Source organism: Symphalangus syndactylus, chromosome 19, assembly GCF_028878055.3.
Source record: "Symphalangus syndactylus isolate Jambi chromosome 19, NHGRI_mSymSyn1-v2.1_pri, whole genome shotgun sequence".
NCBI classification, from domain to species: domain Eukaryota; kingdom Metazoa; phylum Chordata; class Mammalia; order Primates; family Hylobatidae; genus Symphalangus; species Symphalangus syndactylus.
This window is the reverse complement of record NC_072434.2, coordinates 9,159,280-9,180,396: the sequence shown is the minus strand read 5'-3', so window position 1 is coordinate 9,180,396 and position 21,117 is coordinate 9,159,280. Positions and strand designations below refer to the sequence as shown.

Below are 21,117 nucleotides of genomic sequence, written 5' to 3'. Positions count from 1 at the left end.
AATTTTCTTATTTTTTATTTTTTGTAGAGATGGGGTCTTGCCATGTTGCCCAGGATGGTCTTTAGCTCTTGGGCTCAAGTGATCTGCCTCCTCAGCTTCCCAAAGTACTGGGATTACAAGCACGAGCCACCCCACCCAGCTGCCTTTTCTTTTAAGGACCCTAATCCTATTGGATCAGGGCCCCGCTCCTATAACCTCATTTAATCTTAATTAGTTCCTTAGAGTAATCTTGGCCCCATCTCCAAATACAGGCACTGTAAGTTAGGCCTTCAACACGTGAATTTGGTGAGGGAGACATAAGTATTCAGTGCATAACCATAGGGAGAGGGGCCTTTCACAGGCTCAACAACGTGGACTTCCTTTCACCAAAGCCAATCTGCCTACTGCTACTGAGAGCCCAGGCTGCCAATCACATAGACCAATGTTGCCCACTCGGCCCCATTCCTCAGGAAACCATGGTGACGGCAAGTTGATTACATGGAACAGTCTCCATCAGGAGGGGTGCTGAAATTCATCCCCAGGGAATCTGGACAGAGATTTGCCTTCTCTACTGGATGCTTCTGCCAGTAATGCCATCTGTGGTCATATGGAATGGCTTACCCATCGCCACATTGCAGTGCCTCCAACCCAGGAACTCAATGGATAGTGAGAGAAGGATGGCCACAGGCTTGCACCTAGTAGCTAGTCTGAGGGATGGTGGAACAGCCTGCTGAAGCTTCTGCTGTGGAGCCAGCAGGGAGGCAGCACCCTGTGAGGCAGGGCCGTGTCCTGGAAGCGAGTGGTGTCCTTAGCCAGGGATCAGTACACGGTGCTCTCTCCCACCAGGAGTGTCCCCAGTCCTTCTTTTCTTAATAACAGCTTTACTGAGATGTAATTCACACGCCATATAAATTTCCTTTTTAAAGTAGCCAATGCAATGGGTTTTAGTACATTCACAGAGTTATGCAACCATCACCACAGTCCCCTCATTCTTGTACCTTAATAACCCACTTATGGAATTCTTGTTTCCCATCTCTGCAACATAACAGATAATGTTGGAGCTCTGCCCAGATCTCCCTCGGATTCTTTTTTCCCATTTTTGGGCCTCCTGGTTTTGGTGTATGTTTGTTCCTGACAGCCACATGTGAGGTCCTTTTTCAGAGAACATCCCTTGGACTCCCAGAGCCCGCCTGGCGCGCTGGCTCAGGCAGGTGGAGGTGGCTGGGAATTTACTTCACCACTGGGGCAGCCCTTAGCCATGGAGGGAGTCAGAGGCTGACAGCCCGCTCCCCCGCCTCACGTCCACCTAACGCCCAGGGGCACATACACGCCAGGGCTCCCACGTGCGCAGGCTCGGGCTGAGGCTTGCCTGAACTTGGGCTGTTCCTGGGTTCTTCCCCTTCCCTGTCCTTCTTCCCCCTCTCCCTGACTGGTCTCCCCTGGGAATGCCTTCTTAATAAGTCACAGGTGCATGAAACCTCATTTTGGACTCTGCTTTTGAGGAACCTGAACTAAGCAGGTTTGGAGGTCCTATTTCTCAAAGTCTTCCGCCAGGAAACACAGTTGTGATGCCGTTACCTTAGAAAGTGGGGCTACTGTTGGCTACTCGGACTCCTCGTGCTATTGAGCTGACAGGCAAACAGTTACCACAGTGCCCTGGGTGGGTAAGCTCAATCACCACGCAGCAGCTGGGCGCTGCTGCCCAATGAGAAAAGGGGAGCTTTGCCTGGAACCTGGGCATCCACGGAGGTCAGGGAGAGGTGCTCCCATGTCCTCTAACTGCCAGGGCAAACTGCAGCAGGCAACCAAAGCAGGCTGACTGGGGATTCAGGCCTGGCAGGACTGAAGAACTGGGTCACCTACCAGGTAGAGAACTATCACCAGCCAAGGGGCTCCAAGGGTGAGGGGAGCATGGGGTGGGTGCTGGAAGAAAGAAGCCATGATGACTGTCCTCTGCTTCTTGGTCAGCTACAGACGTGGTGACTACAGCCACTGCCTGCAGCCTGTGTTTATTGGTTGATTTTTTTCCCCCGTCTCCTGCCATCGAGCTAGGGTTCTGGTTTAGGCTCCTGGTGGGAGCATTACTGAACTGCCATCACTGCATGCTGACTCAGTGGCTGACGGGGTCTGTGTCTCTGCCCCCATTTTGGAGACTAGAGTTTCTTGCTCTGAAACAAGGGCAAGAACAGGCATTGGGCAGCAAAGGGGCAGACTGTGCTAGTCCTATCTATCCGCCCCGCCCTAGCCTATTCTTCGCCCTTCTCTGCCCTGTTCTTTGCCACATGAGGCTGAGCCAGGGTGGGTGAATGGCCTCGCCCAGGCACCTTGGCCCTCTGCTGTCAGCTTGGGTGTGGACGGTGGATGGCCCTAGCAAGAGGGCAGAGGGCAGGAGGAGAGCACAGCAGGACTGCTTCTCCTGGGTCCCTCTGTGTGCAGGGCTGCTTTTCAGGGCTGCAGTCACATGTCTTCATGAGCACAACCGCACAGGGCAGACCTTCCTCCACAGGCTCCCATTTGCTCTGGGATCTGGGGACACTAGTTTGTCCCTTTGGCCCTGGGATGGTAACGAGTTCCTGCTACAGCGTCTCTGAGGGCACCAGTGTCTCTTGTTGTTTCCCTTAACCCTGCCCACAACTCTAAGAGTTGGTGGACTGTGATTAATCAAGAAATTAAATCTCTTGAACCTTCCAAGTTGGCCTCTGTTTCCTACCAGAACCCCCACTGCCAGGACACCTTTTAGACATACAGTCAGAGAGGCTGAGACAACAAAGGAGACACAAGTCCGGAGCCCAAGCGAGCCCTTGCCACACACAAGATGGAGCAAAAGCATGGACCTGGATGAGCACCCCAGAAGAAGAGCATCCACAAGAATAAAGGAGGGGCTGGAGCCCCAATAGCCAGAGGGCAGGCAGAGAAGGAGGAGGTGCATGGGTGAAGGAGGGGCAGCCCAGGAGGCAGGAATCAGATGAGAGGAGAGTGCTGTCCTGAAGTCTAGAGAAGTGTGTGCAAATGCAGTGGGAGGTCAAGGAAGCAGAGGACAGAGAACTGTCCTCTGGATTTGGCCACGAAGTTGTGGCTGGTGATCTCAATCAGTGAGTGAGATGTAATCCTTACCCTCAAGGTAAGAAGAAAGAAGAATTGCACAGAAGAAACAAGTGCAATAATGTCTTGGAGACATATGCAAGCCATGCCTGGCAGCAAGGGACAGAGAGCAAAGGAGAGCAAGGCTGCACTTACGGGGAAGCTCAGAACAGGCTCCATGGAGTGGGGAGGAGGCCCCATGGGAGGGGCGACCCAGGCAGAGGGTGCTGTGTGAACAAGGGCTGGAGGCATTTTGGGAAATACTAATGCAACGGGGACAATGTGGCATAGAAACCCCTGAGATGGTCAGCTGAACTGGAGGTTGTGAGAGGACTTTGATTACTGATCTTTGCCTTTCAATCCCCAAAACAGCAGAGAACCAGGGAAGAGTTTTATGTGGGGAAATGCTCAGATCTGGGTATTCGGATGCTCATGCTACAATGCATGAGGACAATATCTAGCTCATCCTAAGGGCTCAGCACAAAGCCTAACATTCCCAGGCACCCAATAAATGCTATTGCCTTAGTGGATAGAACATGGGCTGTTTCTGATGTTGCAGATGGTGGCTGACATCACTCCATGACTGATGTGAATATGCCATGGTAGTAAAAAAAAAAATTCAGTCCAAATTGAAAAATTAAAAATCCAAGAGCCAGATGTAGAAAAACACTGACTTAATTAAAGACAATGGAAATGGCCAGGGTCTCAAAACCAGGTATGTTTCACACATCAGAACAAAGTGTTATGATATCTCGCTTTCCCATGCAAAGGGGGGACAATTGTTCCAGCAAGTGGTCGACAACGTTGGGAGGCAACTCAGTGTTTGGTGGGAAACTGGATTATAGCTGGAAATTAATTGTCCATGAATGCAGAGAAACAGCCAAGTCCACGTGGAGTGTTCCATGGATTGCATCTACTACCAAGAAGAAAGAAAGAAAGAAAAGAAAACAGATTTTCTGATTTCAATTAAAAAAAAAAAGAAAGAAGATGAAGAAAAGACACCACCCAGCAGCTAATTACTCACAGGCCAATGCCTGTGCTAGCTCAAATGCAAGAGCTGACATGATAAAATGTTAGCATCTTGCGATCTGCTGTTAATAAAATGTAGCACAAAGGCACAGAGGAGTTTTACATCTGCTCACAGGATGCCGCACAGCTTGGGAAACCCTCCCCAGCCCGCCTACCCAACTGCTTGCTCACCAGGACTGGAATGAAACCCCTGGTCCTAGGCTTGGGAGAGGCAAAGGATGCTGTTGTATGGAGGCTGGACAGTTCCAGAAGGGGTAAGAGGTGAGGCTGGAGGCTGCTTACCCAGACATCCTCCGCAGACTGGCTAAGGGTCTACCCTGAATGCAGTGGGATTGGCGTAGTGGCCCTGCTTGAGAAGAAAATCTTAGCAGGAGAAACCTTCAGGAAATTAAGTTAGCAGTCATAGCAAAAGATTGGAAACAACCTAAACGTCTCTTAGTATTAAATAAGGGTGCATCAATTCAACGAAACACTACACTGCTGCTAACAATAAAGAAGATGTGAGGATCTTCAAGCTCTAATGCTGAAGTTCATAACTGGGGTCCTAGAGAGAATTAAGGGCTCTGTGAACTAGGATGAGGGAATCACCGCTTGATTTTTCACTAATCTCTAACTATAATTCAGTGTCTCCTTTAATTATGAATGTAGGCCCCAAACCCCAGTAGAACTAGCTGTGACTTAGTCACTGACAGAAATCACAGATATTCTCGTCTCACTTTACAGTTGTGGCACGTATCTCAAAAGACCAATTACATCACTACTTTGAAACTATTAATAGTGATTAGATCTACAGCTAGACCTCAGTATTTAATGTGTTAGCCAGGAATAACATGTATTATGAAGTGGCAAATGTATTTCTCTATTTTGACAAGTGTATTAAACCGAATTGGTTTCCTCTGTAACCTTATGTGTTTTGTTTTATCCACTTAAATCACTACTCTAAGAAGAGGTCACTGGCTTCACCAGACTGACGATGTGGTTCATGGCATGAAGAAAAGGCTCAGAAACCCTGATCTGATGTTAACGAACACAGTGACACGCAAAAGTGTGGATCATATGCCACTGTATGTGTGTATGTGTGTTTGTTCAAAATACAGATCAATTGAACAGAATAGAGAACCCAGAAATAGGCCCTCACACATCTGCTCAATTGATTTTTAACAAAGGCACCAAGCAATTCAGTGGAAGATTCTATGGTGATGGCGCAACTGGACATCTACAGGCAAAAAAAGGAACCTTAATCTACACCTCAACACCTGATACAAAAATTAATTTGAATGTGAACTGTAAAACTGAGTCAGAATAAATGGGATGGATCTTATCGATGTCAATATTCTGGTTGTGATGTTGTACTGTAGTTTTGCACAATGTCACCATTGTGGGGAGCTGGGTAAATGGTACATAGGATTTCTCTGCATTATTTCTGACAACTGAGTATGAATCTATAACGACCTCAGAATTAAAATTTAATCTAAAAAAGCTTTTATATGTATAAATTATCTCTGGAAAGAGACACAAAAAAAAGGGATATCTCTGAAGGATATAAGTGAGCATGAGAAATAGAGGTGGGAAAAAATATCTCTTCCTTGTTCACACTTTAAAATTGTTTACCATGTTTGTGCATTATTTATATTTATAATTAATTAATTATGTTTAAACAAAAACAAACAAACAAAAAAGCCTGGAGAAAGATGAAGAAATAACCATGAAAAGAAACTATCCTAGGAAAAATCAAAACTATTTCCCAGGTAACATTTGAATTAAAAGCACTAATACTGGAAAATTTCCCATCTGCTTTGTGAAAGGGATAAGGCTTAAGCTTTTTTTTTTTTTTTTTTTTTTTTTTTTTGAGATGGAGTCTCACTCTGTCACCCAGGCTGGAGTGCAGTGGTGTGATCTTGGCTCACTGCAACCTCCACATCCCGAGTTCAAGCTATTCTCCTGCCTCAGCCTCCTGAGTAGCTAGGATTACAGGCATCGGCCACCACACCTGGCTAATTTTTTATATTTTTAGTAGAGACGGGTTTCACCATATTGGACAGGCTGGTCTCGAACTCCTGACCTTGTGATCCGCTGGCCTCGGCCTCCCAAAGTGCTAGGATTACAGGTGTGAGCCACCACGCCCAGCCCTACAAGGCTTAAATTTTAATATGCTATTAATACTCATGTTTTTTTAAAAAAATCAATTTCATGTTTGTTTGTTCATCATTTTCAAAATGAAATTAAAGGATTTGGAAATTTCTTTTTTTTTTTTTTTTTTTTTTGAGACAGAGTCTTGCTCTGTTGCCCAGGCTGGAGTGCAGTGGCGCAATCTCGGCTCACTGCAAGCTCCTCCTCCTGGGTTCACGCCATTCTCCTGCCTCAGCCTCTCCGAGTAGCTGGGACCACAGGCGCCCGCCACCACGCCTGACTAATTTTTTGTAGTTTTAGTAGAGATGGGGTTTCATCGTGGTCTCGATCTCCTGACCTCGTGATCCGCCCGCCTCGGCCTCCCAAAGTGCTGGGATTACAAGCGTGAGCCACCGCGCCCGGCCAAGGATTTGGAAATTTCTGAAAAATGATTTCATTCCTTGTGTAGGACCTAAGCTAATTGTTCTTTGCTTTTGACCAGTCCACACTCACTGAACCCCAGCTGGGCAGCAAGTCCTGGGGGGACCACTTCCCCAAGACTCCCTCTCAGAGAAGCAGGAGAGCACAGTGCAGCTAGGAACTTAGCTCTGCACTCAGGTGGAACTTGAATTTGCCACTTATGGACAGGGCAACTGAGGGGGAAAGTCTAATCTCTGTAGGCCTCAGTTTTGCCATCTGTAAGGTGAGGTACTTGGTGCCTGCCTGAGGGGTCACTCTGAGTACTCAGAGACAGAATGCGTAGGAAGCATTCAGCACAGTGCCTGGAATGGGGGGAGCACCAGGAAGTAAAGAGCCTTGGTCATTTCTAGCCTCTGACATGGTCTCAAAAAGGTCACTGCCTTCAAGCATCCAATGACACAGGTGCCATCAAAGAAGGTGTTTCACACAAGCACTCCTGCATCCTCAAAGCACCACTGAACCACCGTTACCAGAGAACAAAGTAAGGCTTGGAAAGATTACATGATGAGCCCAACAATACACAGCTAGGAAGAGAAAAGGAAGAAGAGCGAGGTCCAAAGACCCCAGCCTTAGCCAAGGAGAGGAGGCCTTGGCTCACACAGCGCCTAAGGAAGAGGAGCCTAGGCCCAGGCCCACCAAGACCACAGCACCCAGCAGTGGAAGGAGCTGTGAGAATCTCCAGGACTGCAAGGAGAGGACCTCATCCCCCCTCCCCCCATGCCTTGAGGGCACATTTTGTCTCCAAGAGGGAGCAGAGCACCTCTACCCCACTCTCCTCAGAAAAGTGGGCTGGGTGTGGTGGCTGACACCTGTAATCCTAACACTTTGGAAGGCCAAGACCGGAGGACTGCTTGAGCCCAGGAGTTCAAGACCAGCTTGGGCAACATAGTGAGACTCCATCTCTACAAAAAATATAAAAATTAGCCAGGCATGGTGGCGTGCCTGTAGTCCCAGCTACTCCGGAGGCTGAAGCGGGAGGGATGCTTAAGCCTGGGAGGTTGAGGCTGCAGTGAGCCATGGTCACACCACTGTACTCCAGCCCGGGTAACAGAGTGAGACCCTGTCTCTGAAAATACCCCTCCTCACCTTGCTCCATCCTGGCCACAAAAGCAAGCATTCTGCCAATCTCATCTCACACAGTGGGGCTCATGGTGAAGCCTAGGCCACAGCAGGAGCTCAAGCCGCAGAGATGCTGAAAATCTCTGGTGGAGTGGGGCGTTATACCTGAGACCCTGAGGGCTCTTCCTGCTGACCCACCACGATGCCAGCTTTAGGATTCCCTCGGAGCCTTGCATGCTATGGTGAATGGAGTGGGCAGTGGTTGAGAAGGTAAACGCCCTTAGGCTACACTCCCTATGCTGCGCCTGAATTTGCCCAGAAACTAGGGTGCGTCATGGGTTCTGTGTTCAAAAAATCCCAGGATGGTAACTCAAAGCAAAATGGATATTAAAAACTCCGTAACTGGTGCCCAGGGACCCATGTTGCCCTCTGCACACCTTTGTCCATACTTCTATTATACCTGGGGCTCTGCCACTTACAAACGATGTGACTTTGGGCAAATCTCCATCCCTGTGTGTGCCCCACTTTCTAGAACGGAGATGATAATTCACCCCTTCCGTGGGTCGTGGTGAGGATTAAACCAGGGAAGGAATGCAGGGCTTGGCACATAGTATAGTTTCAACGAAAGCTGACTTTCTGACCCCTGTGTAATGTCCCAGCAAACAGAGCAAAAATGTAAGGCAAAAGGTACCATAGTAGGTGGCCAAAGGCTGGGCCAACTGAACCCTCCACCCGGAAAACCACACATGCCCTGGATTCACGCATCCATTGGCAACATGCACGGGGCTAACCAGGGCCAAGCCCCACATTGGAAGCTGGGGACAGAGGCTTAAGAGCCCTTGCCACTGCCTGCAGGACGTTCCCGGGCCTGCGGGAGGGCATCTACTCTGGGGTCAGCGGCCTTGACGGAAGGCAGCAGCGGGCAGGGCAGGCCCCACGAGCTCCTAACCCATGCTGAGGCTGAGGCGCGATGTCCTGAAGAAGCCGGTGCCGGAACTAAGTCTGGAAGGACAATAGATGACTAGGTGAAGCTGGAAGGGGTCTAGGCAGATGACTCTCCACGCGCAAAAGTGCGGAAAGGAAAGAAAGCGGGCGAATGTGCTATGGAACACGAGGATGGGGGTGGTGTCTACACAAAAGTTAGGAGGGCATGGATGTCACAAGCACGGCTGCGCAAAGAAGACTTGCTGAAGTTGGCGATTGCATAGCCTAACCTAGAGGGAAATTCCGAGTCTCCAGGGTGCGCTCCAAGCCCGCCGCTGCAGAAACCTATTCCTCCAGCCCGGCGAGCAGAGGTGCAGCGACCGGCCCACGTGCGCCTAGTGGGAGGCCGGTCTCTAGGCAACAGGCCCCGGCCCCGCCCACAACTGCTGCCGTCGCGCCCTCTCCCGGCGGCGCCCTGCCAGTGCACCGGGGTCAGCGAACGCCGGCTGGTTGCCTTCCAAAACATTACCCCGGCCACCTGGGATGAAGAGTGCTGCCCCTGGCACCTAGTCTCTCGGCTTTCCATCCTTTTTCTGCCTGGAACTGGACGACCCCACGCCCTCCAGGACCTGGGCTGGGCCAGCCAGTGAGGGAGAGGCTGGAGAGGCCAGCAGGCAGGTCCTTATTATTTTTGAGATAGGTCTCGCTCTGTCACCCAGGCTGTAGTGGTGTGATCACAGCTCACCGCAATCTCCACCTCCCAGGTTCAAGCGATTCTCCTGCCTCAGCCTCCCGAGTAGCTGGGATTACAGGTGTGAGCCACCATGCCCTGCTAATGTTTGTACTTTTAGTAGAGACCGGGTCTTGTCATGTTGGCTAGGCTGGTCTCGATCTCCTGACCTCAAGTGATCCACCCACCTCGGCCTCCCAAAGTGCTGGGATTACAGGCGTGAGCCACCGTGTCTGGCCAGAGGGAGCAGGAAGGAGCCACGGAGGGCTTGTGTGCAGAGCAGCAATATGAGCAGAACTGGTTTTTCAGTGCTCACGCTGCTGCTGGTGGAGGCCTGCCTGGAGGAGCTGGGCATTCAGGGATCATGGCTCGGGCTGCCTGGCAAGGTTGCGGGGAGCAGGGGTCTACCACCTACCAGGGGAAGTAACTGTGGTGAGCCCACGGGAGCAGGAAAGGGCAGGCTGGGTGCTCACAACTTGGGGTTCATACCGGGGAAAGGGAGGAAGGCAGGCCTTCCTGAAAACCAGTAAGCCAGGGGGCAGCACTGGGACAAGCCCCTGACCCCCAGTTGGTCTTTTCACCCCAGCAGGTGCCTCCAAGGCTCCAGGAAAGATGCCAACCAATTTCTGGAGATTCATCAGCTCACAGGCCTACAGGAGAAATGAGAAATCCTCCCATCCTGAGTTGTGTGAGCATGAACCCCTCCAACAGGACATTACTCTCCTTCGAAGACCAAAGCCTCCTATCTCCCCACAGGCTAACTAAACATCCCATTTCCTTGCATTGGTCTGGAATAGTTGTGGTGTCCATATGGCCACAGAGACTGTTTCATACTTCTGTGTGTGTGCTGACCAGAAACAGGAAAGCAGCTTTATTTGAGTAATGCAACTTGGTTGGAAAGTTTTTCAAAATGTGGAGTCTAAGATAAAACTTCAAGTGTCATGAAAAAGTAAGGTTATCAGCCAGGCGCGGTGTCTCACGCCTGTAATCCCAGCACTTTCGGAGGCCGAGGCGGGCAGATCACGAGGTCAGGAGATCGAGACCATCCTGGCTAACATGGTGAAACTCCTTCTCTACTAAAAATACAAAAATAAGTAAATAAATAAAAATTAGCCGGTAGTGGTGGTGGGCTCCTATAGTCCCAGATACTCAGGAGGCTGAAGCAGGAGAATGGCGTGAATCCGGGAGGTGGAGCTTGCAGTGAGCTGAGATCGCGCCACTGCACTCCAGCCTGAGCAACAGGGCGAGACTCCGTCTCAAAACAAAAAAAGAAAAAGAAAAAGAAAAAGTAAGGTTACCAATCCAGCCCCACCCTGCTGTACCGGCAGGTCAGGGGTTCAGTTAGGGCATGGTGATTGATGTCAAGTGCAACCAAAAGGCATGTCTTCTCCCACCCTCTCAGGGTCCTGCAGCACTGTGGTCCCCGAGGGGAAGACCAGAACTGGGGTAAGTGATAGTTTCAGCCCCCAAGCCAGGCTAGTCCCAAATCATTGCATCATCCTGTCCAGGCTGACACCAGTGCTGACTTGCAGGCCTCAGGCCTCAGCATGCATGGTCTGCCCTGCTGAAAACACTCATGTCTGTATAGCAGTAACTGAAAAGTTCTCGTGACAGTGTCTGCCTCCAGTGCCTTCCAACAGAGCCCAGGCCCTGGGCCCCAACCACCACACTGACGTAAGAGAATAGTTAAGGTATCACTTCTCAATGATCCCCCCACTACCTATCCCAGGACTTAGGAGGATGCCTGGACACCTCTGCCCACAGGCAAAAGAGGAAGTAAAGTTGACCTGTTCTCTTGGGTGCCAGACCTTCCCTGGACAGAGAACAGGCCACTGCCCTGACCATGGAATCCTTCACACCAAGTCCCCATCCTCCTCTGCACCCTTACTGGGAGTAGTCATCTCTTTCTTCTCTGCTTAACTGATTATTGCCCCTTACGATGTGGTTGAAGCCCTGACTCCTGCAGAAGGCTTTCTCTGACCACTCCCACAGCCTCCCTACCTCTCTGTTCTAGTATGAATCCCCTAAGACTCTCTGTCTCTCCCACTAGATGCCATGTTCCTCATAGGCAGAGCTGGGAACTGTCAGGTTCTGAATCTAGTATAGACACAGGATGTTTTCTAAATGAAGGTATAAATGCAACCAACGGAAGAAGCCGAGGACCCTAAAACAGAATTGGTTCAAGTTCTGTTTTTTTAAATGCATGTTCCTATGCAGGGACTATGGAAGGAGCTAGAAGAAGGAAACTAAGACATCTTTACATTTTGTGTGTCTACATCAGACTTCCTTAAAAGGTCTCCATTGCTTAAAAGAACAACAGTAAAAATAAAGAAGTCTACTAGCCTGGCCCAATCCCCTCACTTGATAAAGAAAGGGGACGTAGAACAGGGAGGGCAGGAACTAAGAACAGGAACTAAGCAAGTGCAGTCAAGGCCAGCCACAGGCCACAAACCAAGGCCCCCAATCTCCCCAACCCAGGCTCTTGCCAACCCTACCTTCCACCAGGATCAAAGGGAGAATAAGCCCTCCACAAGGATTTTCATTGCTCATTTTATTTCAATAGCCAACTGTCCTCACAGAAGAAACTGTTCATGTCACAGGCTATCAGAAGCACCATTCTATTCCCTAGGGACTGCATCAGTGCTTATGAACAGCCTACTTTTTAAAGTTGGCAATCACTATAAAAACATCAAATAGTCAAACTAATAAATTTTTTAAAACCAGTGCCCATAATGGCTGAAACTTTATGGAGGGGGAATGAAGTAGCCCCAGCAGCCAGGATGCTTGCTAGTAAAACCCCTTAGAGGAGGGGTAAGGTGCTGTGGCCAGGAAGATGTGGGGGACAGAGCAGCAAGGCAGGACGCTGCAGAACCTGCTGTCAACGACCCTGGTCCTGGCTGCTGGCTCTAGCCACCTGGATGAACTGGAATCTGGATGTCTGTGGTGCCCCCAGCACCCTGGAGGACCAGGCAAAGGCAGCAGAAGGCTGAAATACATGGTGCCTCCTGTCCTGGAGTGGGGCCTGAGGAAATCAAATACTGCCTCTGGGGCTTGTTCCAATAAATGGTAGTGTAACCCAAGGACAGTTAAATTCATTCCTAAATGGGAGCTTCTCCCAGCACCCACTCCTCAGAGCCCTGGCCCTCTCCTGGTAATAGCTTCCTCCACACACTTCTTCAACTGCACAGTGCAGGACTGAACTTAGAAATCGCCCTCCTTCCTCCTATCTTAAACTGGGAATCAGTTGCCATCTATGCTATCAACCTCCTTCCTCCCTACACATCACTGAATGAAGACAAGAAAACTGTTGCTGTTGCCCCCAGTGCCCCACTCTGCTGGCCAGGAGGGCGGGCCTGGGGCCTAGTCGGACTGCTCCTGAGACGATGGCTGGCTGGGCTCACCCAATGGTACCTCTGCATCTTGGTCATCTATGAAGGACAAAGAAGGTAGCTGGATTTAGAAAGAGGGAAAATTACAACTACCTATTTGCAGATGAAGATTTTCTTTTTTCTTATTTTATTTTATTTTATTTTAATTTTTTTGAGACAGAGTCTCGCTCTGTGGCCCAGGCTGGAGTGCAGTGGTGTAATCTCGGCTCACTGCAACCTCCACCTCCCAGGTTCAAGCGATTCTCCTGCCTCGGCCTCCTGAGTAGCTGGGATTACAGGAACCTGCCAACATGCCCAGTTAATTTTTATATTTTTAGTAGAGATGGGGTTGCCCCATGTTGGCCAGGCTGGTCTTGAACTCCTGACCTCAGGTGATCCACCCACCTCACCCTCCCCAAAGTGCTGGGATTACAGGTGTGAGCCACTGGGCCCAGCCCAGATATAGATTTTCCATAAGCCTTTCTCATCATTCCCAGCCCTAGGGGAGAATGAATTTTCTTTAACTTGTTAGGCGCCAGGAAGCCTGGAATCCTAGCCTTGGCCATGTGATTCCGATTCAAGTTCCAGCTCTTGCTCTGCTCCTCACAAGCTGTGAGGAATTAGCAAGATACTCCACAGCTCTGAACCTCAGCTTCCCCTTCTGTAAAACGAGACATATCCACCTTGCAATGACAGCATGGGCACTAAGTGAAACAGACAGTGATAGGCCACCTTCACCAATACCTTCATCACTTCAGGTTCTGTTTAATCCTCAGAATCCTCATGAGGTAGGGACCATTATTAGTCTCCTTTTGCACATGATGAAACTGGAGCACCAAAGAGTGAATGAGCTTGCTCAAGTTACACAGCCGGGCAAGTGCTGGAGCCAGGACTCACACCCAGGCCACTCAGCACTGGGGCCAGTGGCTTTCAGCCACATGACACCAACTCTCCAGCTACTGAATCTAGGCACTGCACACACAGGAAGTGTGCAACAGGCCTCAGTTTCCTCTTGAGTAAAATGGTGATGCCACCAGACTCCCCTAGCTCGTAAGACGGTCTGACAGTCATTTTAAAGGCCTAGTTGAGTTTGTCAGTTCTTTCCAAATCATAGGAGCCCCAGGGGAAGACTGAAAGGAAAAATGTCCTAGAAGCTTTAAAGCTGCAAGGGCCCTCAAAAGAAAACCCAAAACATTTTCACATCCAAAAGTTTCCTCGACCCTCACAGTAACCTAGTAAGGGGGCCCCTTTTATAGTTGAAAAGCCTCAGTGCCCAGGATCATCCAGTGCCCCAGTGGCAGAGCTTGTGAAGGACAGAATCTCTAGCTCCTGGTCTGGTTCCCTCAGAGTGGCCTGGGGCAGAGGCACAGCCCCACCACATGGGCTCCTGCTGCTGCTCCAGGCTGTGCATCTGCTCCCCTACCCCAGCTAGAGATGCCTGGCACCTCTGGTCTTCCAAACGCACCACATGCCTGCTGTCCTCCACAGCACTGCCCACGGAGCCAATAAGGTGAGTGAACAGGCACTGGACTGGAAGCTAGACTGAGAACTCTGTTCAAATCCCAGCTCTGCCATTTACACCCACGAGAACTGCTGGAGGCCCTGGTTTCCTCACCTGGAATCCCATTCCCACCTCCCTTAGATGTGTGCTTATGGGGACTGGAGGAGGGGTGTAAAAAGGAGCTCATCCTAGGGCTCAGCACCCTTTAAATTCCATGTCCCTTCTCTCCACACCTAACCTTTCTTCAGATTAGGTACCTCTTCCTCCAGAAAGTCTCCCTGGCTCTCGCGGAAGCTGGAAGACTGGAGCTCACTCACCAGTGTTCTCCTTGTCAGTATCAAACAGGACGGTCAGTGAGAAAGATGACGGAGGTGGTGGTGGCGGTGGCGGAGGGAGGAAGTGGAGCGCAGAGAGGTAGCCTGGCGGGAGGAACTGGGGCTGCGGTGGAAGTGGTGGAAAGGGCGGCAGTGGCGGCAGGTAGTAGCTTGGCTGGAAGTCTCCCCCTGGTCCTGACGCCTGCACAGCACACACAGCAGAGAGGCGGAAAGGAAAGAGAGTTAGCCAGATGGGCTGACCAAACATAGCTCTCACCCCTGAAGTGGGGGGCTCCTGATGGGGTAGATGCATGGCCCCAAACACACAGGCACAGGGCACTTGGAAGGGGGCATTCAGCAAACACCTGTCAAATTATTGAAGGCAAGAAGGAACACAGGCAACCTCAGATAAGCATGGGAACAGCTGAATGGTCACAGTGACACAGCCCTTCTGTATATGCCAGGGCGATTGTGCTTGGGTGCTCACAATCCTAGGCGGTGGATTCTATTACTATTCTTGCTGTAATTATGAAAAACAGGTTCAGTGAGATGAAGCTACAGGCCCAGGGCCCCAGAGCTGCTTTGTGGTTAAGGGGCAGAACTGGATCCCAAGTTGGCTGACTCCATAGCCCACTCAGCTGACCTCTGTCCAGTGCTGCTCTGCACTGGGGAAGGGTCTGAATGCATCCCAACCCCACAGGACCCCGTCTGGCACATGTGGTGACTTAAACTCAAGTGCCAGCGGGGCCTTTGGGAGAAGAGGCTGGCAACGTGGGTGTAGCGCAGCTGTTTCTGAGGCAAGATACACTGGGTGACTTCAGACAAGTGGCCTCACTGATGAACATTTTGCTGCTTCTGTCCCTTCTTCAAGGGATGGAATCCAACCCCTTACCACAGCACAGGGCCCCATCACAGGATCTGGAGGGGGGATGACTACACAGCTCAGAGCTTAACTGAGAAACACACAAATGTCGTAAGAAATAATACTGAGTTTTGGATGTAGTTCCTGTCGTTCACTTCTCTATCCAGATGCTTCAGAGCAACACTTCCTGAGCTGAGTTTCATGGAGTCCTGGTGTCATACGAAGTATTTTTTAGTACTCTTAAAAGTGTTCTTTGTTAAGTGAGTTTGAGAAACCCCATATACTGCTCCCCACATTAGTGGGTCACACATGAGCATATTAAAGGCTTGGAAGAGTCTGCAAAAATCTCCTTAGATTAACCCAGCACTTCCTAACTTCATTCAACCACCAGGAAGGGAAGAAATCCCACTTTTAACTACCTACTATGTGCCAGACCCTGTGCTAGGTATTTTACATGCATCGCCTTATGTATTCTCAGGAGCCCTAACAGATAGGTCCTCCCACCCCCATTTTACAGACCAAGACCCGAGTGAGGTCCTCAGAGGTCAGATAACTGCCACGGGTCACATGGCTGGGACACGACAGGGGAGGCAGAATTGGACCCTAGGTCTGCCCACCTCCAGGGCCAGTGCTGTCCTGTGAACAGGAGAGCAGGGGAAGCCAAGCAGCAGCAGGTGGGCAGGGACAGGAACAGGAAGGAGGAAACTGGTCTGGAGAGCACCTCCAAGCCTTGGCAGGGGACAGCAGGACAAGGATGAAAGTGATTCAGGGGCTCTTGGGTTTGAAACAGCTCACAAATCAATGCCTGATTCTCCACACGTGAGAGGGTGGAAGGGGGATTATTAGTGCTTTAATTCCAAGCTGCTCCGCCAAGCATCTCCCTGGATCACAGCTCCTGCCTGGGGCCTGTGGTGGCAGCTCGGGCCCAGATAAACCGACTGAAATCACACTCTTAACAAAGGCCGTCTGGCAGGCCTGTCAATCAGAGCCCTGCCCTGGACGCCAGGCTCCAGGCTTCTGCGTGAGCAGACGGAGCGTGCTCTACTTGGCCAGAGCCTCTCTCTTTGTGTGGAGGCTGGAGATGCCTGGCTCTCCCTGGGCAGTGCCCACAGATGTCAGGCAGGCTGCAGTGCTGGTGTGAGTCAAGGGCCATGTGTGTTCTACCTCTGTGGGAGAGAGGGAAGGGCAGTGGAAAGCACCTGGGCTCCAGAGTCAGGGCGACTGAGGTGCATGACCCGGCTCTGTCACCAACCAGCTGTGTAACTGGAATCCCAGTCTCTCTCTCACCAGTTTTGTGACCCTGGCCAAAAACTTAACTTCTCTGAGCCTTTTTTTTCTCGATGCTACAATGGGGTATAACACCTGCCTTGAAGGTTCAATAGACACCCTGGAATTATCAAGGCCAGTGGCTTTCAAACTTTCTTCCCTTGAATCAGTGGAAAATGATTTTTAAGCACGATTTTACAACATCTAAGATAAGTGGAAGAGAAGCTGCTGCTGCCAGGCTGAAGCAGGAGTGAGGACCCAGTGACCTGTGTGCTCAACCTGCCCGGGTGAAGCTCGAGCCCCATTGGACTGGCTCCACACTGCGCGGCTAATGAGTTTCATTAAGGAGAGAGAGGGCTTTTAGCCATCCTAGTCTGGAAGGAGCTGGTAACCAAGGCCATAAAACTCAATCACACCTGCCTCGTAGTACACACCACAGGGGTGACCTGACTTTACATACTCGGTCTCAAAATTCCCAGCTTACAGAGAATAACAGCTAACGGTTGACCTTTATTAATCTTATAAAAGGATTAAATTTCATTCTTTCAACAGGTATTTCCTACGGTGTCAAGTGTTTGGGAGAAGGTTTCCATATTTTTCATGACTCAGCTCAAATGCCACCTCCTCCTGAAAGCCCTCTGCAGTCTCAAGTGTGCTATACCTGTGGGCAAGGAGCCTTCCTATGGTTCTGGCTCTGCCTTAAATTTTGTGGTCCCAGGAAGGTGATATTCCCTTTCTGGAGTCCAGCAAAATGAAGGGCCCTTCTAGCATCAGCATCAGTCAAGGAAGGGGTCACCCTGAACGCTCAGAGCCTTTCAGCCCACTGCCCTGAAAAGCACAGGCCATAGCCCAAGCCGAGTGGTGCAGACTGGTCCACACGTGTGCTCCCAGAGACACACACACTGTGCCTGGGCAGTGCCTAGCCCTCCACCAGCACTCGGGGGCTGGCATGGAGTGGGCACAGTTTATGACAGCTGGCTTCCTGGGACTAAGGATCCATCAAGGCAGCAGGGGCAGCTGGGAGGAGGAAGCTGGCAAGAAATGAGGGGTGGGACTCACCAAGCCTCCGCCTTGGTACTGGCTGCGGGACACATGCCGGAAGCCCTGCTGCAGGGGGACGCCAGGAGGGGCGTCCAGGTAGCCCAGCGGGAACGGGCAGTAGGGGTGCACGCTGGAGCCGCCAGGGTACTCAGGACCCAGTGCACGGTCCGGGTTGATGCTCAGAGGGCGCCCTGAAGAACGCAAGCAAGGAGGGAAGTGTTAGACACCGCTGGGAAAAGCATCCGCACGGCGGCGCAGGACGGCCCAGGGCGGCGGGGTCATCAGCGCGGCCGACCAATCAGAGAAAGCCCAACCCGCCCTTCCTTCCGCTGGGCCCTCACTGCATCTGCACCCTCCAGCCAGCCCCACTGCTCTTGGAGAGTCCTCAGCACGGCCATCAAGCCCGCTGTGGGCCGGGGCCGCCTCCAGACGTCCCCGCTGCCCCACACACTGTCCGCCCGCACTCTGCCTCTGCGAGTCCTCGGTGCCGAGCTCCTCCTCCTCCTCCGGGTCACAGTGAACCCGGCCATGGCTCGAGCCCTGGACACCGATTTGTGTGTCTCTTCTATCAACCCTGTCCCTTCCACAAGGACAAGGTCCTTGAGGGCAAGAAATATGACCCGCGTCCTCCATCACGAATGCCTGGCTCATGGTTCAGCTCCGCCCTGCTTGTCTGTTGAGATGGAAAAAAGAAAGGCGGCTTCTCCTAGAAATGCGGTTTCAGGCCTGTGACCCTGTCAGATGGGACGTTCCCTGGGGACCTAGATTTTCCTGTAAAGTCAGGAGGGCTGGACGAGCCTGCGGGAGCCTCCGGACTAGTGCCCTGGCGCAGAGAGCAGGAGCTTCTCCAGCGTGGGCCGGGCCCCCGCCTCGGCCTGAGTCCGCCCCACCACACCACCACGGGGGAGACACCAGGAAAACGCGTCCGCACCAAACCCCGGGGCTTTTAAAGCTTCAAATGTACATGTGACTTGAAACTACAATACCAAAAGCTCCAAGACACAGGGAACAATGCAATTTATGTACAAGGTGAGGGGAGAAAAGAAAGGCAACATCTTCACAGACCAGTTGTTCTCTTGTGTGGAGTAAAGAAGCAGGCTCCGCTCACCTGCACGTGGGGAAACAGTGGGAAGAGGTGCGCAGGCGCACTGGGCCAGGGCCGTGCTGAGGGGAGGAGCCTCCCGACCGCGAACCGGGAGGGAAGAGTGCGTCCTTGCGCTAACATGCCGGCAGGAAAATTCTGTTATTCTGGAGGAGGAGCCTCCAGCCCAAGGAAATGGCGGGAAGAGGTGCGCAAGCGCAGTAGGACTGCGCTCCTCGAGGTCTGCCCCCCGGAGGAGGAAGCAACTGCTAAGTCGACTGGACGCCATTTTGTTCTTACATGCCGGAATGGCACAAACTACAGCTAAATGTTAAAAGCCCTCTGAACCGCCCATTCCCTTCTGTTTCTCTTATTTCCTTTTTGCGAAAAGGTACCCAATCCAAATCCCTGTTCGAAGAAGGGTTTCTCAAAGCAGAAGGTCCGTTACCCGTGGAAAGCATTCTCTCCACCCCGAACCCCTATGCCAGCTCCCCATCTGAGCTGGCCTGGCCTGCCAGCTCGGGGAGTCGACCGCGGGACCAAGGCTACGACTTACCAAAGTCGGTGAACAGTGGGCCGGGCACGGGCTGCAGCTGCCTGCGCAGGTCTAGGGGGCCGGGGTAGCCACTGCCTGCGGCCTCCGCCCCAAAAGCAGGTCCCGCAAGGCTGGGCATCGCCACGGCGGCTCGCTCGCTGGGTTCCACGTGGCCGCGGCCGCCCAGAACCGGCTGGAGGGTGCTCGGGCCGGGGTTCCGGCCCCGCGGGGGCCGCTCGAAGAAGTAGGCGGCCTCGCGGCCCTCGGGTCCCGGCTCGGCGTCTCCGGAGGGGGTCCCCGGGGGCAGCGGACGGAGGCTAGCGCCCGGGACGGGGACGGGGACGGGGACGGGGACGGGGGCGGGGGCGGTGGCGGCCGCGGCCCCGGCCCTGGCCCCGGAGGCCTGCTCAGGCCCCTGCGCACACAGGGCCACCTCCTGCTGCTCCTCGGCGGCCTGCGTCTTGAGCACCTTCTGCGCGGCCATGATCTTCTGGCGCTCGGAGATCAGGTAGCACTTCTCGCAGAGGCACTGCTTCCAGCGGCACTTGCCCGCATGGCCCTTGACGGGCACCAGGAAGCCATGGTTCCTGCATCTCGAGCACTTGGGGGTGCGCACCATTTTGTCGGCCATTGGCAGGGTCAGCCTTCGTAGCACAACCACCACCTCTGGGAGCTGCAGAGCAAGTGGCGCTGGGATGAGCCGCGCCCCACAAGTCCCTCGTTCTGGGGACATTGGATACACTTGTAACAAAGCGGCTCGCAGTGTGTCCCGGGAACTGCAGCAAGAACCTTGCATTTTCCCTCCTTTTGGGAGGTGCACAGTTTGGAGAGTTTCTGTGCTTTGGGTAATGAAATGCAATGGATTGGGTTGAATAAATTCTTCATGGGATGCTATTGCATGTATGTCATTTAGCTTATCTGAAGTCTTAGGCATGTAATTTTGCAAACTCTGTTCCCGCCACCGACGGAAGGTATTTGTAACTTTAGGAAAGGCGGAGTGATATTCAACGGTCCACAGATTTAAAACTCGGGAGGAATGTAGCTCTCAGTGTAGAAAAGCACTGTAAGAGGCAAACTGTATTTCTTCTCCCCAAAGCTGCTGCTTCTGTGGCAGTTCACTTCTCTGGCCTGCAGAGATGCTTCCAGGATATTCCAGAATATTCTCAAGAGTTCAGTGCAGTGTGATGGTTGCTCAAGGGTATGCCCTTACGGTGATTCCCGTTTCTTGAGAGTCTTGGTGTAGGAATGCATTTCTAGAAGATGGCACATTGCTGATGCTGATGCCTTCCAAGGTGAGCATACTTAAGATATTTTAAAGTAAAATAGAATATCGTAGCACTAAGCCTGGCATAGTGTCCTGTGCCTGTAGCCCTAGCTACTCGTGAGGATCACTTGAGCCCAGTAGTTGGAGACCAACCTGAGCAACATAGCGAGACTCCTGTTTCTAAAAAATTAAATAAGACAAAAATCCTGCAAGACCCCGTTTCTAAAAATTTAAATTAAAAAAAATTTCTAGCACTAGCTTCAGTGATTGCTTAACCTCATCATGAACTTCGTTATCCTTGTAAACCAACCCAAATCTTGGGACATCTGAAAAGTTAGCACAAACGTCATAGTTTACCCAAGGGCATTAATTTTTTTTTTTTTTTTTCCGAGACAGTCTCGCTTTGTCACCCAGGCAGTAGTGCGGTGGCGCGATCTTGGCTCACTGCAACCTCTGCCTCCCAGGTTCAAGCGATTCTCCTGCCTCAGCCTCCT

General features: G+C 51.7%; 1 protein-coding gene across 1 annotated transcript; it reads right to left on the bottom strand.

Moving 5' to 3' along the window:
• Positions 1-11,927: 11,927 nt before the first annotated feature.
• On the bottom strand, positions 11,928-20,258 carry DMRTB1 (DMRT like family B with proline rich C-terminal 1). Its single transcript, XM_055234026.2, has 4 exons — positions 19,381-20,258; positions 17,762-17,934; positions 14,578-14,776; positions 11,928-12,819 (listed from the first exon to the last, which is right to left on the bottom strand). The coding sequence occupies exons 1-4, from the start codon at positions 20,153-20,155 to the stop codon at positions 12,752-12,754; spliced, it is 1,215 nt and encodes a 404-aa protein (XP_055090001.1). The 5' UTR covers positions 20,156-20,258; the 3' UTR covers positions 11,928-12,751.
• Between the last annotated feature and the right edge of the window lie 859 nt (positions 20,259-21,117).